General features: G+C 39.7%; 1 protein-coding gene across 1 annotated transcript; it reads right to left on the bottom strand.

Annotated features, from left to right (window-relative positions):
- Positions 1 to 1,342: 1,342 nt before the first annotated feature.
- Positions 1,343 to 11,410, bottom strand: ctdspl3 (CTD (carboxy-terminal domain, RNA polymerase II, polypeptide A) small phosphatase like 3). The gene is made up of 11 exons (XM_083911574.1): positions 11,202 to 11,410; positions 8,261 to 8,384; positions 8,012 to 8,152; positions 7,245 to 7,359; positions 6,871 to 6,982; positions 5,279 to 5,365; positions 4,016 to 4,078; positions 3,617 to 3,696; positions 2,871 to 2,997; positions 2,445 to 2,540; positions 1,343 to 1,735 (listed from the first exon to the last, which is right to left on the bottom strand). Exons 1-11 carry the CDS (start codon positions 11,349 to 11,351, stop codon positions 1,670 to 1,672), a joined length of 1,161 nt encoding a protein of 386 aa, XP_083767700.1. The 5' UTR covers positions 11,352 to 11,410; the 3' UTR covers positions 1,343 to 1,669.
- Positions 11,411 to 20,266: the final 8,856 nt, after the last annotated feature.

The raw sequence follows: 20,266 nt of genomic DNA, 5'->3' as shown, positions 1-20,266 counted from the left end.
TAAACAGGAGCGTAAACATTTAGACTCGGACTAAACCTCAGCAGTCCTCTAATATTCACACACAGGATGGTTGTGCGCACTACTGTGTAATGACTTTACCGCGCTGCGTTTAAGTCCCGTATGTATTAGTTATATCGTTATAATAAGACGTGTTTTTTTTAGATTTAGTATGAATTAATGGAGTCAGATAATTATTAGATATAGTATATTGCCATAATCACTAATAGTACGAGTCAATATTGGTTGTATTTTGCTTGTTTCTGTTTCTAGAATTATTTCGAGTTTTAGGGCTGAAATTACACTCACCTTCTATTTTAATGGTTTAAGTCAGTAATTTAAAGTTGTATAGCACAAACGGAAATATTCACTGTGTGTTTTATATCTGTAGATTGAGAAAGCAGAAACAGGTCACCTTAAATTTATACTCTGAAGAATTCATTATTAGTGAAAGAAGAATGTCTCTTTGTGGAATTGTGTTGTCTTTGGCATCACTACAATATTCATATAACATCATATAACTTACATCGTTTTGTTTGGGCATTTCTATATTATACTAGTTTATTTTTACAATTCTTTTTTTCCCATCAAAAATGAGATCAGGTTGGTCTTATTAAGCGGTTTTTAGAAAATCTGCCAGACCGCTTTAAATTCATCTGCTGTTAAAAATCTGCCTTACCTACAGGAAAGTGAAATATCAAAGCATATTTCTGTATTAATACTTCAATCTGTAATCTACCTCTGAATGTGATCACACCTTTTTCTCACAACCTTTTCATTTGCTCTCTAAACCCCGACACCGGGTGGCTCTTTCCTGCTGCACAGGAAGTGATGAGTTTTATTTGTTCAGCAGCAGGAACAGCATTTTTTTTAGGAAATAAAATAAATTCAGTTGCTGTTGTGACACCACATACACTCAGCTAAAACTGTGCAGATGAAATTTCAACCCGTAACAAACACCTGACATCAGTTTCTGACTTTGATGAGAAACAGCAGCAGAGAGGATGTTGATCCGGTTCAGGAAGTCCTGAGGAATATGTATTATTTCATAATTTTAACAGGTCAGGAAGACAGAAATGGGATTTAATTGTGCTGCATCACTGTTCATCACTGTGCACGTTAACATCTTCATCATTCTGAAGCAGCTCTCATGACAAGCTGCTCCCCTCCCGTCCAGAGACGCACCTCTAATATTAATTCACAGAATGAAAACAGATCGTACACAATGTGCTTAAAAAGTAAAGCCAATAGGACGTCAGTGTTTTATTTTCACATTTATTATCAGGATGCTCTCACTGCATACAAAGGTATACAGTATCTAAAATATAGAGAGAATACAGCAGTTGATAAGCAATATAATCAATAAATAAAATACATTGTGAGCATAAAGATCATATTTTCAGTTTTGTCTTGTTAATATACACAAACACTGGGCAGCAGTTTATTGCCCGGTGGAATGACTCTCGGGAAAACAGGGTTTTGGTGACAAATGAGCAGCAGCATGTTTGAAATATCGATGTGCCGCACTTTAAAGTCATCAGGGAGGAGAGCAGGTCCGCCAAAAAGGTAAGCTAGATCCAACTGGGGTCTGCTTTCAGCCAAAGCATGAAGAGAACAAACATGAGCTGTGAAAGTCACATAAAGTAGTAAAGAGAGGGTGGTGTGGGTCCTGTTAGTCCTCTGCCAGCAGCCTGTGGAAGTGATCCTTCCTCTTCTTCAGCACCTCCCGAAAATCCTCCTGAAAAAACACAGCAGGAGATATTGGGACAGAATGATGAAACCGGGGGAGGAAAGACGGCAGATCTGCTGCTGCAGATAACCAGCTGTTTTATTCAAACATCTACTGGCTGCACTGATGAGAATGAAACGGATTCACACAAACACTCTGGTTCACACTGCAAACAGTAGTCCTCACACAGAGCTGGACCTACGGCAACGCTACAGTTAAACACTTTTAACACATTTATGGATCGAGTCTTTAACTTATTTTTAACTTATCTTTAATTTATATACTTGAGTACATTTAAGGAATCCAACTTTTTCTCTTCTGTTATTGATCTACACCTCTTCCAAAGTCAAATTCAGGCACTTTGCAAGCACTTCAAGGTGCATTTTCAAGCTTTTCCGGTATCTTAAAGCTGTGATAAATTATAAAATTATATAATATACATACAGTAAACTGATTTTTGTACTTCTTTTACATTAAAACACATTTCATTATCCTTTAAACAACCTTAATTATGTTTTGCGAACGCTTTTCTACAGAAGGGTGACAAATCATGTTCAATATCAATGTTTCAATATGTGTCACCTGTTGTAAGACATATATAACCTACATTTCAAGCAGTTTCAAGCACTTTATTCAAAATCCCAACCTTGAAAACGCCACATTAAATTCAAGTGTTTCCTTGGATTAATCATAGGAGGCGATAAAATGACACACGTACCGCTGCAGCCATTTTCTCCATGTAGGGGACGAGCTTCTGGAGTTCTCGGTCCTCTGACGCCCCGGACCAGCTCTTGATGGGAATCGTGTTCATCAGCTGGGAAAAAAAAAACTCTTTGTATTAACAGTTGTATCTGTTTTCAGTGTGTAGTTGCAATTGTGAGAGGATACCATCGTCTAAGAACGAATATGAAGGAATTTCACTTACACGTCTGACAAAAAGAAAAACACCTCAATAATATTTTCAAAATAAAAAAGTCTTGTAATATTCTATATTTTTTATTTTATTACAGTCAACAAAAACTATACATTTGTTTCCCATTTTCAGAAGGAACCAGTCTTCTTTAAGATATCATCAGTCCATTAAAAGCAATGAAAATGACACAGCATTAGATGTTAAACTGGCGTCTACAATCACAGTGCTTACATGGTACGGGTATGTGTGGGGTGCGTTGTCCAGAACGACCGTCTTGGCGAGATCCCTCCCGAGAACGCTGAGATCCTTGATGTAGTGGCTGAGAACGCAGGCACAGTCGTCTTGATACAGACGGTGTCTAGGAGAGACATCATTAAGGTTAAAAACAGTGAAACCAAGTCGATGTCTGCAGCTCAAACACATCTATGTGGAGGAGTGCGTTAGACAAGACAAAACTTAAAGTATGTTTCTAGTCATGCTGTTAAAAAAAACATCTATACTCAGTGGTACAGCTATAGAAGCTTTACATTTTTTGACACTGGCACCATTGTACACAGTGGTCCGTCATTTATTTCACTGTGGGGGGATGTTACACACACTGACACATGCCCTTTTCTGAATTTCATGCATCTCTGCTTTATCGATCCTATCATTATTGATTCAACTCGGGTTTCAGACGATTATCTGCTCGTCTTTACATCCCTTCTTTCTATGTAACATTAGCTAGCGGAGGCCAAAAGGAAAACTAATCTCTGTTGTCCTCACTATATGACATGAACACATCTGCACTCATTGAAGGTCACTCTGGTGGTCAACAGCCAGTTTAATTCCTCACACTGTTAAATGAGAGCAATGACTAACGGACTATGTAACAGAGGTCAGTGTGCTGGCTACCACTCACAGGCTGGTGCGCATCTCTGCGATTGAGCAAAAGAGTTCATGAAACACAAGTGGAAGCAGATCTTATGGAGACATACCGAAACAGTTTTCTCTGAGGGTCCAGGATGTCCAGTATCTTCTCAGCGTATTCCTTCTTCGCACATGTGTAAACAAACAGCTGGAACAGAACACAAACAGCAGCTGGAACCACTTTCATATAAACCAGAACTCGACAGGCATCAGGACACCACAAAAACCACATTTAGTCTTTATTTATTATCATATACGAAGAAAAATAAGATAATGTGGGAATCAATAGGTTCAGAGGAGTTAAATTCTAAAAACGTGAATGTATGTTAGAGGTTTGTCCTGTGTAAAGAGGGGAGGTGTCTAGTTTATCTGACAGTTTTGTCGAATATTCACTAAAAACAAAGAATGGAGCCTGTTACACCAATAAACCACCAGACAATTTCATATTATATCAGATTAACTCATACCTCATAGACCTTCGCCATGGACTGCAGAAACTCTTTGACATGTGGTCGTAGGATCATGTACACCTGTCGATTAGAGGAGAGCAGAGATGATGGCAGAATAAAGTTTGATATTCAGTTGTCAAAAATAGGCAGTTTATTTAAAGCCTTTTCAGAATGGATTGGATTTATTATATAGCGCCTTTCTCAGTACTCAAGGCGCTTTACAGAGTCCAGGTTCCATTCATTCACACAGACATACATGATGGTGGCACCATAGTAGTCACAGCTGCCCTGGGGCAGACTGGTGGAAGCATGGCTGCTAATCAGCGCCTATGGCCCGTCCAACCACCTCCTCAGACATACAGCAGTCACACACATTCACACGAGGGCAGGTGGGTAAAAGGGTCAGAGAGCAGAGCTCAGACTCAGAGAGAACAGATTATGGAAAATAATAATGATAAGAACAACAATAACAGCAATAATGCAAAGGAGAGATGTTGATGTTGATGGCCCTTTAAGATGAACAAACTAGTGGATTAGCCGCTGTTTCAATCAGTAAGAGAGGAAGAACGGTGAACCTGGATGGATTTTACCAACTTTTCTGCAAGGAGGATGGATATGCCTCATGGTCAAACACAGGGGAGGAGTCTACTAACGTTACATTAGGTCAGTGTGTGTGTATGTGTGTAGAGTTGAGTATGGGTTTATTACAATTCAATTTTATTTTATTTATATTGTCAAATCCCAACAGAGGTTATATCAGGACACTTTTCATACAGCAGGTCAAGACACGCTCTAATGAAAGTGAACACACCGATGAATAAATTGACGGTGACAAACTTAAATTATCTATGAAATGCACAGAACGTAAATATCCGTGTGGAATAGTCGTGACAAAAACGTCAACCAATATTCTATCATTTTGTTTCTTTACCCGTATAAAGGATTTAAATCTGAATTAGTGAAGATGGTCTTTTCGCAGAGTTCACTGCAGCACTGAAACAGCAACAGTTGGATGTTGAGGTGTATAACACGCTAAACCGACTTTAATTACCGATTTGAGTCACCAATTAATGAAATAAGAGACAACATGCTGGAGATGATCGCTAGCCACAACGTCCCAGTGTGTTATTGTTAATTCTGGTATTTCTCCACAATAAGACTAGATTTCGTTATATCTCCCGCTTCTTGTCGCCCCACACTGACGAGGACAATCATCCTTTCACCCTCTGGGATCATCTGCTCGGTGCGCTTCAGATTCAGAAATATGCAGTGAGTGATTACCTTGTACTGATGATCCTGGAAAGTTGTGTTGAAGGTGTACTCTGCTTCGTCGATCACATTCAGAGAGCTGAACATCAGGGTCTCCTCCTGGAAGGATACAGATCAAAAGTGACTCAGTTTATATTAGTATTAAAACCAAGACTGCGCTGATTAGTGGTGCAGTAGTGATGGTGCAGTCTGCTGAAATTAGCCACATAGAGAATTAAACTGTCAGTTCGACCTGCCGTAATCAACACTGAGTTATGGCCATACCAGTTAACTCAACTTATCTCACCAAACAAACCGCATGTACAACATTTTTGGGCAACTGAACTCATGATCTTAGCCCAAGACAAACGTTCTATAACACGTCTCTTTGAATGAATCAAAAAGAACCAAGAAGGAACCAAAAAGTAGAGATTTAAGGCATATGGGGAAAAACAAAACAACATTATGTTTGAGTCTAGCTCAGGAAAAACACATGTAGATATTGTGAGGTGTAGTGTATCAGGGCTTTCCTCTATTAAAGAAATTCTTAGTCAACTAGTGCTTATACATTTTTATCAACTAACTGATTAGTCAATTTAATCAACGTATCTGGAAAACTGGAGTTTCTCCACAAGGATTCCTGCAAAAGCACAACTTTAAATCTCGTCTTTTATAGAGAAGTGTTCATTGAGCATGAAAAAAATAATCTAAAAAATGACAAATCAATTAAAGAAATCAGTCGAGTAAGACCAAAACTACAGATAAGTCGACCAATGACTAAGGGGGGAGGCCCTAACGTGTTTAGCGTATTACACCAAGCCTCATGCAGCACAATCGAAAAGCAATCAGTGTTCATCCTCGGCTAACTAGTATGACAAAAAAAATTATATATACATTTTTCTAGTTTGGTGGTGTAATTTTGCAGATGTATTATTAGTGTAACAAACTGTTGTGTGTCATGGTGTTTTGGCCTGTTAAAGAGAGTTAATTGTGGGTTATTACTTGTTGTGTTAAAAGTTTCCAAATAGGTGTTATTGGGATACACCAGCTCATAATCATAGCCTAAGTGGTTGCTTTCTCTGCTGAAATATTATCAACATTTAATAAAGTAACATAAGAGCAGCTACACAAGTCAGCTGTCGAAGTGTTCTTGATAAAACCGGCAGAGAAAGAACAGCTCTGATCAGCTGGACTGTACTCGGCAAGATGTCGACTTTGAATTGGAGTGGTGACTAATGAAGCTTCACAAGCACAGACGAGAACCTCCCATTTGTTAAAGACGCCAAGACTCCGGAGAGACCTACTCAGACACGGTGGGGTTTCAGTTGCTTTGGGCTCCCTTGTGGTCTCTCCGTCTTTGCATCAACCTCAATAAATGTGGGCTCTGTCATTTAAACTTGCATCCCAATAGCTGCAACATACAACTACATTCTACCAAGCCAAGGATGCAACTCACAATAATTAAGCATACCTTTGTTTTAAGAAGAGAAGCTCAGGAAAAAAAAAAGATAACACATGAACCTTGAGTTAAGATTAATTTGAAAAAGTTCCATGTTGGCTCTTTGTGTATTTGAATTGTTGTGCCCATGGGTGAGAGCGGGAAGCTCCAGAGGATTAAAACTCACCAGGTCGACCACCAGTGTGGCCTCTGGGGTGCTCCTGGTCTTGGGGGGAATGTCTCTAAGTTGGGGTCGAGAATGCTCAGTCTGTGACGGTATGTTCTTGATAAACGCGAAGCTGGAAAAGACAATAACGCTCTTAGAAATAGAAAGAATCACTAACAACAGTAGAGTGATGTAGACAAGGACATGAAACAGAGACATCCTTGTATTCGAAACACTAGTCTCGGTTAACCTCCAATATATGAAAACGTACATAAAAGATATTTAGTAGGGATGCAGGGTTGTAAAGTTAATGGAATTTAAAAGTATTACTAAATGTTATAAATGTTTACTTTTCTATTAAAGAGGTACATGTCTGAAAGGGGCTTTATACGTACGGACTGAAGACGTCATCATCCTCTTCTCCAGCCAGGAGCTCATCGGAGCCATAAACAAACACACCTTGTTCGGGGCTTATCAACACGTTGTTACCTGTACCTGCACGCTTCACATCTGGACAGATAAAAAAACAACAACAAAACATGATTCTTTTCATCTCAGAGACACCCAGTTGAAACAAACAATTTCCATATTCGATAAACTACACGTATGAATCGTCTTAATGGTGGGGCGCTCTTGAATACTTTTTTTCTGGTCTATTCTCATCAAAGCAATTATCAAAACAAAAAAGTCCCAAATAAGTATGAATATTTTTCTTCAAATGTTGTGGCTGCACACACAACATGGCTGCAAATTAAGCATCTCATATAATGCGGAAAAAAACAAAACAGTGAGACTCGTTTACTAAAGCTGTTACAGTGTCAACCCTTTTTGACCTTTTCCACAAGGGAATAGCAATTATTAATGCTGGGGCGGAATTATAACCAACTTAAGCTCACCACACAATGCTCTTTCTACTTGATGCACACAGGGGGAAAATTCTACCACAAGCCACCAGAAAGACGCCAGTACATTTATACTGGGGTTTGTAAGTGAGTTTACGCCACCAGTCACCACCATCATAAGAAAAGAAAACAATCTTCAAAAGAATGACTGGATATCTCCCAATGTGAATGGTAAAGCAGCGATGGTGACAAGTACATTTTACTGTCTGGGGTTAACCCTAAACCCTGTACAGGACTGCAGTGTCAGTGGCTGTACTCACTCTCTTTAGTGGGTGTGAGGAAACGCACAATTGGCGAGTAGATGTTTCTGGCTGTTGTATTGCGAGGAGACACTGGGTCAATCTCAGACAGTATGCGCTCATGGCGCATGATGGACCTGATTGGAGTCTTGAAATCCAAATCTAGAGCACAAGAAGACTACCAGTCAGAAAATACTAAAACAACAGCAGGGGATAGTGTAAAATGTATAAAAAACATCCGTGAGAAAAGCAGATCGGTGCCAGACATACCGGTTTCTCTGTCATCAACAGCAATGGCTCTCTTTCTTAGCCGTCCACGAGGCAATGGTCGCCGCGTCATTACGGGAATTTCATCATCCGAGTGGTGGGGGTCATTATCCAAGCGCTCTTCGCCCTACGCAGTAACAAGACAAAGAATGATTATCTAGATATGTTCAGCCTAAACTACCGAAGACCCCCCGCAGATGTTGCCCTAAGCACAGTAATGTTCATGATGTCCTACTATTTCACTACATTTGTGGGAATAATAAAAAGGTAACTGACTCTCACCATTGAGGCATTTCTCCATAATAGAATAGAAATACTTTATTGATCCCAAGCTGGGAAATTGCAGTGTAACAGCAGCCTTACACACAGACACATCAAAGCAGTAATATAAAAAATAAGATATAAATGTTACCTAAAAAATCAAATGTATAAATAAGCGGACCAATTGTAGTGCAAACGTAAACATATGATAAATTACGGTGCAGTGGACAGATTATGAAAAATAAACACACGGTAGGAAATGTATATATTGCAATAGTATCCTCTAAAATACATCCAAATATAAGTGAAACTGAACTGGAAAACATACACCTAAAATATTTTACTAATCTTGAAAGAGGCATGTATAGGACAGTTACTCACTACCTCAATAAGTGTCCTTGGATGCATGGGAATTGTGCCGCAGCCTTTGAAACACCCACATGAATACTACACGACAGTGCTATTATTTAAATGCAAAACAGACACAAAAAGACAAAAGGCTCATCTATAACAAAAAAGAATCATTTCAGAGTTAAAAATGTATGCGGTCGGTGGCTGAGTGGTTATAGCCGCCCCATGTGAGAGGCTGGGGTCCTCGAGGCAGCGGCCGCGGGTTCAGCGCCGACCTGCGGCCCTTTGCTGCATGACCCCCCTCACCCCATTTCCTGTTTGTCCTATATAATAAAAGGCTTGAAAAACTGCAAAAAATGTGTGCAGTAAAAAAGCTGCACAAAGTAACTTGTATTGTCAACAAGGTGCTGTTACTGTGTATCAATATGCATTGCAAGGAAACTACTGGTACCCATCATGTAGTGAAATATTATGCATCGGTATTTATTGTTTTCTTGCCCATGATCACATCAGACCCAGGAACTTTTGTTTGCATTATGAAGCAACAAGCACTGCATTGGTCCTGCACCATGAGATGTGTATCTGGTGTTTTCTACTTTTTTTCTTTCATTCCACAACAGTCACATCAAAGAAAATGCCCAGGTGTGAGCCATTAACATAATTACTCAAGAGAACAAACATACATTGCTTTAGTCCTGCGAGTAAACAGTCTGCATGCTTGTGTCCTGGTGACCTACTTTAACTGGGGACCTCTAACATCATGCAACTGGGCCGTTTAATCCTGTTGCAGCACCAATCCCTGTCATACAGACACCACTATAAAGCTGCAAATTTGAACCGTATATAGATCACATGAGTCTGGTGATGTCTGTATGTCTCTCCCTCTCTCTCCAGTCTGTCCTCCCTTACTAACTATTTAGAATACCGTTTCTGCTTACTCAATCCAATCAGATACCGATACCTGGGCTGAGCATATCGGCCGATACCCAATACCGATCCGATACTACTGTTGGATGAATGAACCGTGTACCTGTCCATGTGAGTGAAGGCATCCGGCTTGACAAACATTTAGCCTTGTTAAAAAAAAGGTAACAAATTAACACAGATATAAATGTACTTAATATTATTTATTAACAAATAACAAAGTGTACATTAGCAGCAAAAAGAAATAACACTTCCATGTAAAAATGCACTGCAAACAGATATTTTAAAATGTAATATAAAATATAGCAGATGCCTGAAACCCAACAAACAATGGCTTAATTAACTTGCTATGTATGATATTAATAAAAAATAGAAATGACTGGATCGGCCTCATCCATCCAATATCCAATCCAGCTAACTAGTCAATCTCAGAGCCGATATTCTACCAGGTATCGGATCAGTGCCTCTCTACTTGTACCATAATTTATTCTGGGATGAATGGGTTTTATGTTGATATGTTAATTTTATGTTTGTAGCCTATTTGTTTTTACCTTGTGTTTATCTGGGTTTTACGTTGACTTCATTTATTATTTGTACCCTTTCTGTACATATTTTGTGAAAGTGTCCTTTATTGTCTTGTTACAGGATTATTATATTAAACAATATTCATTGTTTGTCTACTTAACAGAATTCACTGGAGAATTTGAAGCCAGGTACGTTTTAAGTGCTTTGTCAACTGCATTGTGCTCCTCTAAAATTGGGTATGCGTGTGTACCATGTTTTTGGTCACTTCCCAAAACACATTAAGACTCAACAGGGCAACTCAACAGGGCAAAAAATAATGTTACATTACATAAAGTTAGATAATTAAAAAAACACATTAAACGCAACGCAAATCCGTACCTCACTACTACAACCTCTGAAATAACACAAAAAAACGAAGCATTATAACCTTCATTTGGGTTAGATTTACTGCAAGGCTGCTGTTGATGATGTGTTAGCTTTTAGCTTGGTGTACCTTACTGGCAACCGTGTAACATGTACTCCATCTCCCAATACTACCGTGACGGTAAGATCAAGCAGCAGTTTCGGGTGCTTGTAAATCAAGAAAGTACTGAATTTATAAATATATGTTAACCTAGCATCGGATACAATATGAGTTCTTAACTAGCACAAGTAAAGCTGATGTTGCTTCAGCACAAAGGCAGCTAAGCTAACGTTAGCATCGCCGTACACCGTTGTTATGGGAACTATAGCTAGCATTGCTAACCAACGGCTAACCAACGTCTGGCTAACTGACGCGGCATCAGAATATCGACAAGATTACTTAAACGAATTAGTAAAGACGACGTTTATTGGTGCCACTAACAGTTTTGGCTATTACAGCTTCACTGACTGGTGAACTAACCGTAGACACAGGTGTCCCCGTGGTGTGGAGAAGGGGGCTCTCGGTCCCAGCTAGGCGCGCCTGTCTCGGGGTCGCTGAGTGGGTCCGCCGGGGTTTGCTCCTCGGCGTCTCCGAGTAACATAACACGATCTTTTGAGACCGGAGTCTCATTGTTGTTCTTTAAATGGAGCCTGTAAACATCGACACAAACACTCATCCAGCTTTTGCTCTTCCTTTCCCCTCTTTACCACCAGTATTATCGGTACTGTAGCGCATTAGCTCCACCCCGCTGCTTCTCGAATCATTTCGGTTGTTTAAATCTGCCGGGGTGCGATAGGTTCACCGCCGCGGACGCTGCTATTGGGCGGTGCTTCTGAAAGCTCCAGTGTCAACGTGAGACGCGAGTCACGTTGACACTGGAGGGAGCTCATTCACTATCACAATACTATATTATAAAGGTCTGTCCCAAATAACATATGTTACAAAGCTCCTCTCCTGTGGAACCAACTCCAAAGTGTTATTCGGAATACAGACACTGTCCCCATATTTAAGAGTAAACTTAAAACTTTCCTTTTTCATAAAGCTTACAGCTAGGGCTTACGAGCCCTTAGCTATTTGTTCTGCTTAATGATGCTGCTATAGGCCTAGTCTGCCGGGGGATAATACTCTACCAGATACTCTGAGCTTCTCTCCTCTCTGTCTGTATCATTCATGTCTCATCAATGCATGTTACTAATTCAGCTTCTTCCCCGGAGTTGTTTGTGCTTTGTCGTCTCGCAGGTCTCTGCTGATCGTGGTGGTGCCTGCTGCCGTGGTCCTGCATGACGCTTCCTGCTGCTATTATAATCTAGAACCTTAGCTGTGCTTGTTTCTACTATTCTGCTGTATTAACTGCCATAACATATAAGTCATATTCACATTACTATAGATATTATTATAGTTACTGGAAGTCTGTCTGTCTCTGTCTTTGTGTCTGTCTTTGTCTTTCTCTGTCCATCTGTCCATCTTTTCTATCTTTCTCTCTCCTTTTCTTCCTCCCCAACCGGTCAAGACAGATGTCCGTCCTCCACAGAGCTGGGTCTGTCTAACGTTCCTGCCTGTAATAGGGAAGGTTTTCGTTGCCACCGTACTCTACGGGGAAATTGTTGGGTCTATGTTTATCATAAATAAGTCATAGAGTGTGGTCTTTACCTAGTTTGTAAAGTGTCCTGAGATAACTTTTGTTATGATTTGGCACTACAAATAAAATTGAATTGAATACAAACGTGTTTGTGTGCTACGACTAATGGTGCGTTCAAGTTGTGCACGAATGTTGAAATTTCCCCATCTCCAGGTCAGAATATTAATCCGAAAGTCGGATTAATCTCACCAGACAGTGAATCCACGCTCTCTGCTTCTCACGTAAACTGTAGTTACATGTTTTGTTGTACGTTTGTGAGGGGTTACGTTGTTCCGAGCTCCAAGTTCCGACTTTTAGTTCAACTTGAACACACCAGAGAAACTGGTAGCTGCGCCTGTGCCTGTTGTTGGTGGTCAGACCGTTGTCTACTATGGCAGAGGGGGGTTTCAATTCAATGAAGAAACAAAAACAATCAGTGCGTTTAAAAAAAAAAAACCCAAACAAACAATGTAAGTAGGCTATCATACTGGATCCTACGCATGTAGACTTTTCCCAGGAGTGGCAGCTAATTGTTTCGTAATGTTGAGTAGCTATTCTGACATTAAAAAAATGGCATTTGCTCTTACCTGAAGTAGGCTAAATGTAAAATAAAATTATTTTTAGGCCGTAGGTATTTTAAAAAAATCTATTTTATGTATAATGTTATTTAAATAAGCAACTGTTGTGAAACTAAAATATTTAAAACCTTAACATTATCCTCCTGGTTCCTGATGACAGTAAATTTGTTTGGCTGCACTGGGAATCCCCTAATGTGAGAATGTGAATTTAATGTATACATATTTTTATTTATGTAAATATGCTGTTGTTTACACTTTCTGAGTTTATACACAAAAGTTTGAATAAAACATATTTTGCATGGGGCATGAGGTTTTTGGGGCTGATTTGCATTCCAGACAAATCACAGTTTCATCATACATGGCTATAGTTGATCAGGACAGCCTTTGTTTAACAATGTTCGTTGTTGTTTATCCGTGATTTCAAATAAGAATTCTCCAATGGATTTTTTGTGCAAACCATTGGCCCATAGGCTATTATGAAAGTAACTACATGAGCGCTAGTTAAAGCCCAAATTACACAAAAATAACTTATTGAGTTGAAATCATTTGCTGAGAGCTTGGCCCCCTCCAGCCTCGAAAATCTCATCTGCGCCCCTGAGCACAGATACATAAAAGGTTAATAAATACCCGTGAAAAAGTAATATAGAGTGTAAGTAACTTATTCAGATCATTTAGCAATTAAGAAGTGGTGGAAAGTACATTTTGAGGTATTGTACTTTACATGGGTATTTCTGTTTTCTGCTAACGTATATTCCTACTCCACTACTATTCAGAAGCCAACATTGTACTTATAAATAAAAAAAACCTATAAGACAATATGAGTTAATAAGGTAAATATAGGACTTCTGGATTCACAGTAAAATTGAATGATTTGAAAAGTGTTGTTGGCTAAAATAATTTGTTAAAAGGCTGATGTGATTTTAACTTAGTTAAGCTAACCAATTCAAATATAACTTATCTCAGGATACATTAAAAACAACATCCCAAACTCTGCTGACATTTAAGAAAGGTGATATTTTATTAATTTCAGATTCAAAATAAAAGTATTCACACAAACACATATTGAGTAAATAGGCAAGACTAGCTCTTCACCTTTCCAAAACAACTGTTGCATTGCCCACCGCCACTTCACTGTTACCGTGGTTACCGGGAAACATCCCATTCATCAAACAATTTAATCATTTATAGAAAAAGGAGGAATAAGCACACATTAATAGAACAGACTGAAAAATGAGTGGCAGTACAAACAGTGGTACTAAAAGCGGTACTTGTTGTACTACCAAGTAGTTAGCTGTTGAGCTGGAGGTTCCCTGTTGATGATGCTCAAATAAACTAAACAGCAGAAGTGTTACAAACCTGTAACAAAGAGAGAGGAACAGAGAGACTGAGAGAGACACCAGAGTCCAAAACAAACCTCTCAGTCACCTACCAGGGTGCTAAAAATATCTGCTGAGTATTTTTATTTGAAGAATTATATGGAAATACTTGTTTTTAATAGAATCGCATGTGTGTAATGAGTCCATAACTAATCGTAATTACTATACTGGTATGTTGGAGTTCTTTTCAGACCCTGGTGCCCACTCTCCGGCCCTCTTTGTGTACCCACTAAACTGTAACTTGAACAGGGTTAAATGCTTCAAACTGAAGGTAGAGGTAGATTTTCCTGAGAAGTTGTCAGAGACAAGAGCCTTGTTTCAGTATAACTTGAAGACACGAGATGCAAACATGTACGTCACATGCTTGCCTAAAACAATCACCTAAGAATTATCATCTTCATTATCGCTATGTTAATAAATCCGCTCTGAATGTAATCTCTGTGTGCCGGGGTTGCTACAGCATATTTAGAAAAAAAAAGCAAAGAAGGAGAGAGAAAACAAATAGGAACATGATATAATTCATAGCCCTAAAAAGCCATATTTCAGAAATATTCGATTTCATGAATCTTAGTAATACAGGTTAATTCATACAACAATTGTCACAGCAGAAGGCATCTTGTTATTCATCACTGTCCTAGTCCACAGTCCCCCTGATGGAGGTAAAGTCAGTGGTGAAGTTCAGTCAAAAGCTCCCCAAACCCCACAGGCACCGTAACCCGTAAATGTTCCAGCAGAATTTCCATGTCGGCAACATGTGGGAACAGGAGTACATTTTTCATGCAAGCCACTCTGGATCTAGTGAAGTTTCAAGAGGTTCTGTAGCTACAGCTCCGGTGGGAGTGAAAGCAGCAATAAATTCAAGGCAAAACACGAGCAAGTCGACCGCAAGAGACTCAGGGATTGCGCTGATTGGGAGTCAGCCCCTGAAAAGCACCGTGTACTACCTTCTTATAATGTCGGGAAATCAAACTCAAGGACAAACAAACTGCTTTAACAATGTTGACTCATTGTTTTCCGATCTGTACAACCGCACATAAATGCACCAAATAAGCAGACTTTTGAAATCAACCCAAGCTTTTAAACTGCATTACCACGCAACAATAATGTAACTGACATAAATGAAAATAAAGCCAAGAATCTAAGATCACAGGTACAGAGAAACTAGCAGGACAGGATGTTTGATGACTGATTGTTTACGGTTTCTGATTTCTTTAACTGAATGCCTCTAGCAGACTTTAGAGTCTGTTTTCAGTGGACCCTTTTATGATGATAAAGAGGTGTTGTCTCTGCAAAGAGGGGAAAAAACTCAACATTGGAAGGAAATTAAGATGTGAACACTGCAAATATGTCATTTGTTTGCAGTAAATGTTTAGACTGAAAGCCTTCACTCAGACCTTTTTGCGTTTCCATTTGGGAAATCTGAACTGATTGTGCGTTATAGCAAAGACCTTCCACTGAGGGGAGCTCTTAGCAAAGAAACTTGAACTGAGCCCTCAACTATATACTGACATCTCCGGTTCCCCTTACATATCCAATCTGATTGTCTGTGTTTGTTACATTGTCTTTCATCATCAAAGTATTTATGAATCATCATCATTATTATTTTGATAAGGTTTCCACAGGATTCTCTGTTGTGGCTGAAGAAAGGAAAAGCTTTATTAGTTCTTGAGGTAGAAACAGCCCTCGACTGTGGTCGAAGGGATGTCAGAATGTTTGGAGGTATACATTGTTGTCAAAGCGTCTCCTGATTGTCGCTACCACGCAATTAAAAACCCTTCACTAAAGATGCTGCCGTGCACATACTGAAAGAGACCAAAAGATCTGCAGTACCTCCACTGTCAAAATGCAAATATCTCGAGTCAGTCGATAGATATATATGATAAACATGGATCCGCTGAAGGGGGGCAGGTGCTTGAATGTTGCCTCGGGGGCCAAAAGGTCACAAGGTCATATCTTAAAAAAGCAATGTTGATCCTTTAGATCAGTATTGATTGGATTTTGCTTTCTCCATCACCCCAACCCCCAAACTAATGCTATCAGCCACATCATGTCTATATTTGATTGTCAACCATTACCAGCAACTGTGACATCTGCTACTCCTGCAGGGAGAGAGCGGGAGAGAGAGAAAGAGAGAGAGAAAGGGAAAGAGAGAGACCTGCTGGGCTTTCTGTCACCGTCACCAAACTGACAGAGCTAAACACCCTTTTACACTCTAATTTAGGAATTTACGGCTGCTTACGTGGAGGATTCAAGGAGGGAGACAAACCTAAAATGTAAAATTATTTTTTTCTTCACCCTGGGTCTTTTTGTCACAGTTATGTTATTTATAGATTATAATATAACAATAAATTAGCAAAGCGTCTATTTACTGCCTTTACTGTCGAAACTATTCTGCCCTACAAAAGAAAAACACAGTAAATAAATATTTGGGCAAAACCAGAATTTTTGATTTAAGATCCTAGGCCTACTTTACCGAATAAATTATAATACGATCAAATGTTTGGAGGGATGGAAAATTCATAAGAACCATAAAACAGAGGTAGCCTTAAACCCAACCTGTGGTGACTTCACTCTGGCTGGTTAAGGCTAACTGGTGAGATAGCTTTAGCTTTAAGCTAATTTACTCACTTTGTCCCATTTCCCAGAATTGAAAAATCTATTTTGATGCTCCAAAATCTTAGTCACTAATACTATTAGACCATATAAATAAGACAATATGTATATTTTAAATAATGAGCAGATAAAGGAACATCAGATTAGACAAGCCATGCTAAATGCTAACCAACCTAGCTCGGTAGTAGAGCAGAACAAATGATGATGAATTCATGATTTAATGTGGTTGAGCTACCTTTAAATCACATATTACAAATGTATTACATGAAAGATGAATTTACGAAACTAGCCAATTATTTCAAATGGACTAGATATGTGAAAAAAAAATAATTTCTTTTGTAGATAGACGCTGTATTCCCTTTCGATTGTTCAAACACAGAGTGTAGCCTAATAGGAATATTGTTTCATGTAAGGTCTGTGACAATGATTAATAATCAACATTATGAGCAATCAGCATAGTTTTAGTGGTTTAAAGAATGTTGCTGTCAATACCACAACAATAAGACCCAGATTGCAATAAAAAGAAATATATTTCACTGAAATTTGAAGATGTTTGTTATTAAATAAATGTAGGGATACTGCATAATGCTTTGATTAAAGTGTCTATCATTAGTGTGCTTCTGTACACAACTCTCAACGCAAACAAGCAGCACAGAGACACGGTCTGTTTTACAGGTCGACTACATTTCTCACACATCCCCTTCCTCTGTAACAAATCCACAATGAGAGGCTGATCAATAATCAAACGAGGTTGAGTCTTGAAACCTGACTGCATCAAAACTGCACGGATGCCATTCACATTGTAACTGCAAAACAACTATCTCATCTCCAAATAAACAATGCATCTTACTACCTGCAGCTCTTCAATATCTTTAAAATTACTCCTGAAAATGTTTCCCCGACATAAAAACGATTCCATTGGTTGAGTTAAACGTCGGTGATCGGAAAGAGCAGCTGTTTGTGAGAAGCATTTGACTGATACGCAGTGAGAGAATGTAGAGGTAGATAAACGCTAATGAAGAGTAAACAATGCAGTCTAGTCCTTTGCGTTATTTAGGTTTGCCGCTTAGCCTAGATCAAGTTCAAGGTTATAGAGCCACGACAGCAGCAGCAGCAGCTTCAGGTGCACTCACAGCACATCTGTGCCACCTTTAGATCAGGAAAGTAACGTCTGCTGCAGTTTTTGACACATGAGCCACCTGCAGACAACTGTGGTGTTGAGTAATTGAACTATAAACCTGAGAACGCTCAAGGGTCATGAAAAAAGCTAACAGTCGGTGTTGTACAGTCAAACGCTGAGTTTCTGTTTGAGTATTTAATAACCTTTGAAGGTTAGTGAGATGCAATGATTCTCCGTCGTTATTTATGTATTTTATGTATTTATTTATGTATAAAAACAGCGACTTTCCTTTGCAGTATAGTGTGTGTGTGTGTGTGTTGCAGGGCTTTGGCCGACATCTGGCGGGGTTTCCAGTTATTGCAGACGACAGGTGGTAAAAGTGTAAAAATCTAAAACCTCGAACACACACACGCACAAAGAAAACAGCAACTATGAAGACGAAAGTGTAGCAGTAGCACTGGTGTGATAATGACCCAGCAGCACCCCCTTGTGGAGAATCAGCTTTTGTGAGTGAGTTACAAAGCAGCATCCTGCAATAAAGGAAACTGCAGTCAAAGCGCTGTACAGCACATAACATTCATTCAACCTGATCATCACGAGCGGTTATGGGTTCAGTAGTCTCGCATTACACTGGGATAGGGGGAAAGATGGCCTGGCTTGTTGTATTTCTTTAAATTAATCCCAATTGTCTTGGGCGGGGCTAAGCAGATAGAAAGTGGCAGGCCTGACATCCGTCGCATGGTCCGAGGTGAGGCATGTGGCAGGACGTCAGGCTTTTCCCCAGCACTGTACAGGAGCTCAGTATCTTACTCAAGGACACTTTGACACTCTCTATGGAGGAGCTGGGGATCAAACCTGAAACCTTCCAGTTACTAGACGACGTCCACCTGAGCCATGCAGGACTCAGTTTTTGTTGGCTAGATTATAGCAGCCTCACCCAAACCCTGTCTTTTAACCTCACCCTGACCTTAAGCTTTCATAGCTGCCGGTTCCGTTCTAGGGTCGTGGAAATTTGACACTGCCGCTTCCTCTATTGCAGATAGTAACATAGTATAGGAGTGAGTAACAAATACATTATAATTCGTATTTCAAGTTCTGTTCACAGTTTGACCGAATTCCTCTCTCGTCTCTATGGTGACACTGTGGTTTTCTGTTTCATCGAGATGTAACTCAACCAATGAGATCCCGTCTCTGCTTCACTCTTCGTTTGTAAGAAGTAATAAAAACAAAGTGCGGCCGGACACTATTTTACTAAACTTTCTGAACAGTGCTTAATGATTGTGTGCGTCTTTTGAATGAGAGTCGTCGGCTGTCCGAGGATAAAGAGTACTTTTCTAAAAACTGACCAATGTTTGTGTAGCAGCTGGTGGTGATTTCCCACCGAGAGGCGAGTCAAGAATCAAAGCAACGGCAGCCATCTGGTGATATTTGACTGGAACAGTAAAAACTGATTAGACGGAGGTACTGCTGGCTCTCTGGTCATCTCATGCTGTGTTAAGGCCTCAGAACAGAACCCACATACAAAGACTGATTTACTTCCCAACGTCAGTAGGAAGGAGGCTGCTTTGCATAGCGGGGGGAGGGGGAGCAGAGGAACAATCTTTAACAGTCCGGAGAGGTAACACAGGTTAAAGTTCAAAAACCTGAGTGACTGATCTACTTCTAAATGCAGAAACACAACTACGCATGAATGATATGGTATCTCCGCTTACCGATTTCACTTTTAAAAAATCTAACTGCAGTGAGTGTTCGTACAAACACTAAGACACAAGCGAGTGCTCATCCGCAGCTACGATTACCTCTGAGATCACATTGTCAAAAGCCCCAATTAAACAACAACTAAAACAGTCAAGAGGATCACAAGACATTCTCAGTTACATCCTTGACGGCCTGTTTCAAGGAGACCCGGTCCTTGTAACAGCACAGGATAAGAAGCACTTGGATCAGAAGAAGCACTAAGTCATGCAAAACACAAAGCTGCAACAAAAAATAAATGCATCTGTAATTTATAATACAAAAAACAACAACAAGACATCAGATATGAGCTGAAATAACTGTCAAGTTTCTTCTGAAGCTAAGATAGCATCTCCTGACACCTGATTGTCCACGTGAGTGTCTCCACAATGACGAGGATTTAGTGGATACACGACTCCTGTGGAGTTAAGACAGGAAATCACAGTTTTCCTGCCTCACTCCTGATCGCTGAAGGGCTTTATCTACAAATACAGGCATGCATCTGA

This window comes from Echiichthys vipera (assembly GCF_963691815.1).
Source record: "Echiichthys vipera genome assembly, chromosome: 3".
In the NCBI taxonomy this organism is placed as follows: Eukaryota; Metazoa; Chordata; class Actinopteri; order Perciformes; family Trachinidae; genus Echiichthys; species Echiichthys vipera.
This window is presented reverse-complemented; position numbering and strand designations above follow the sequence as displayed.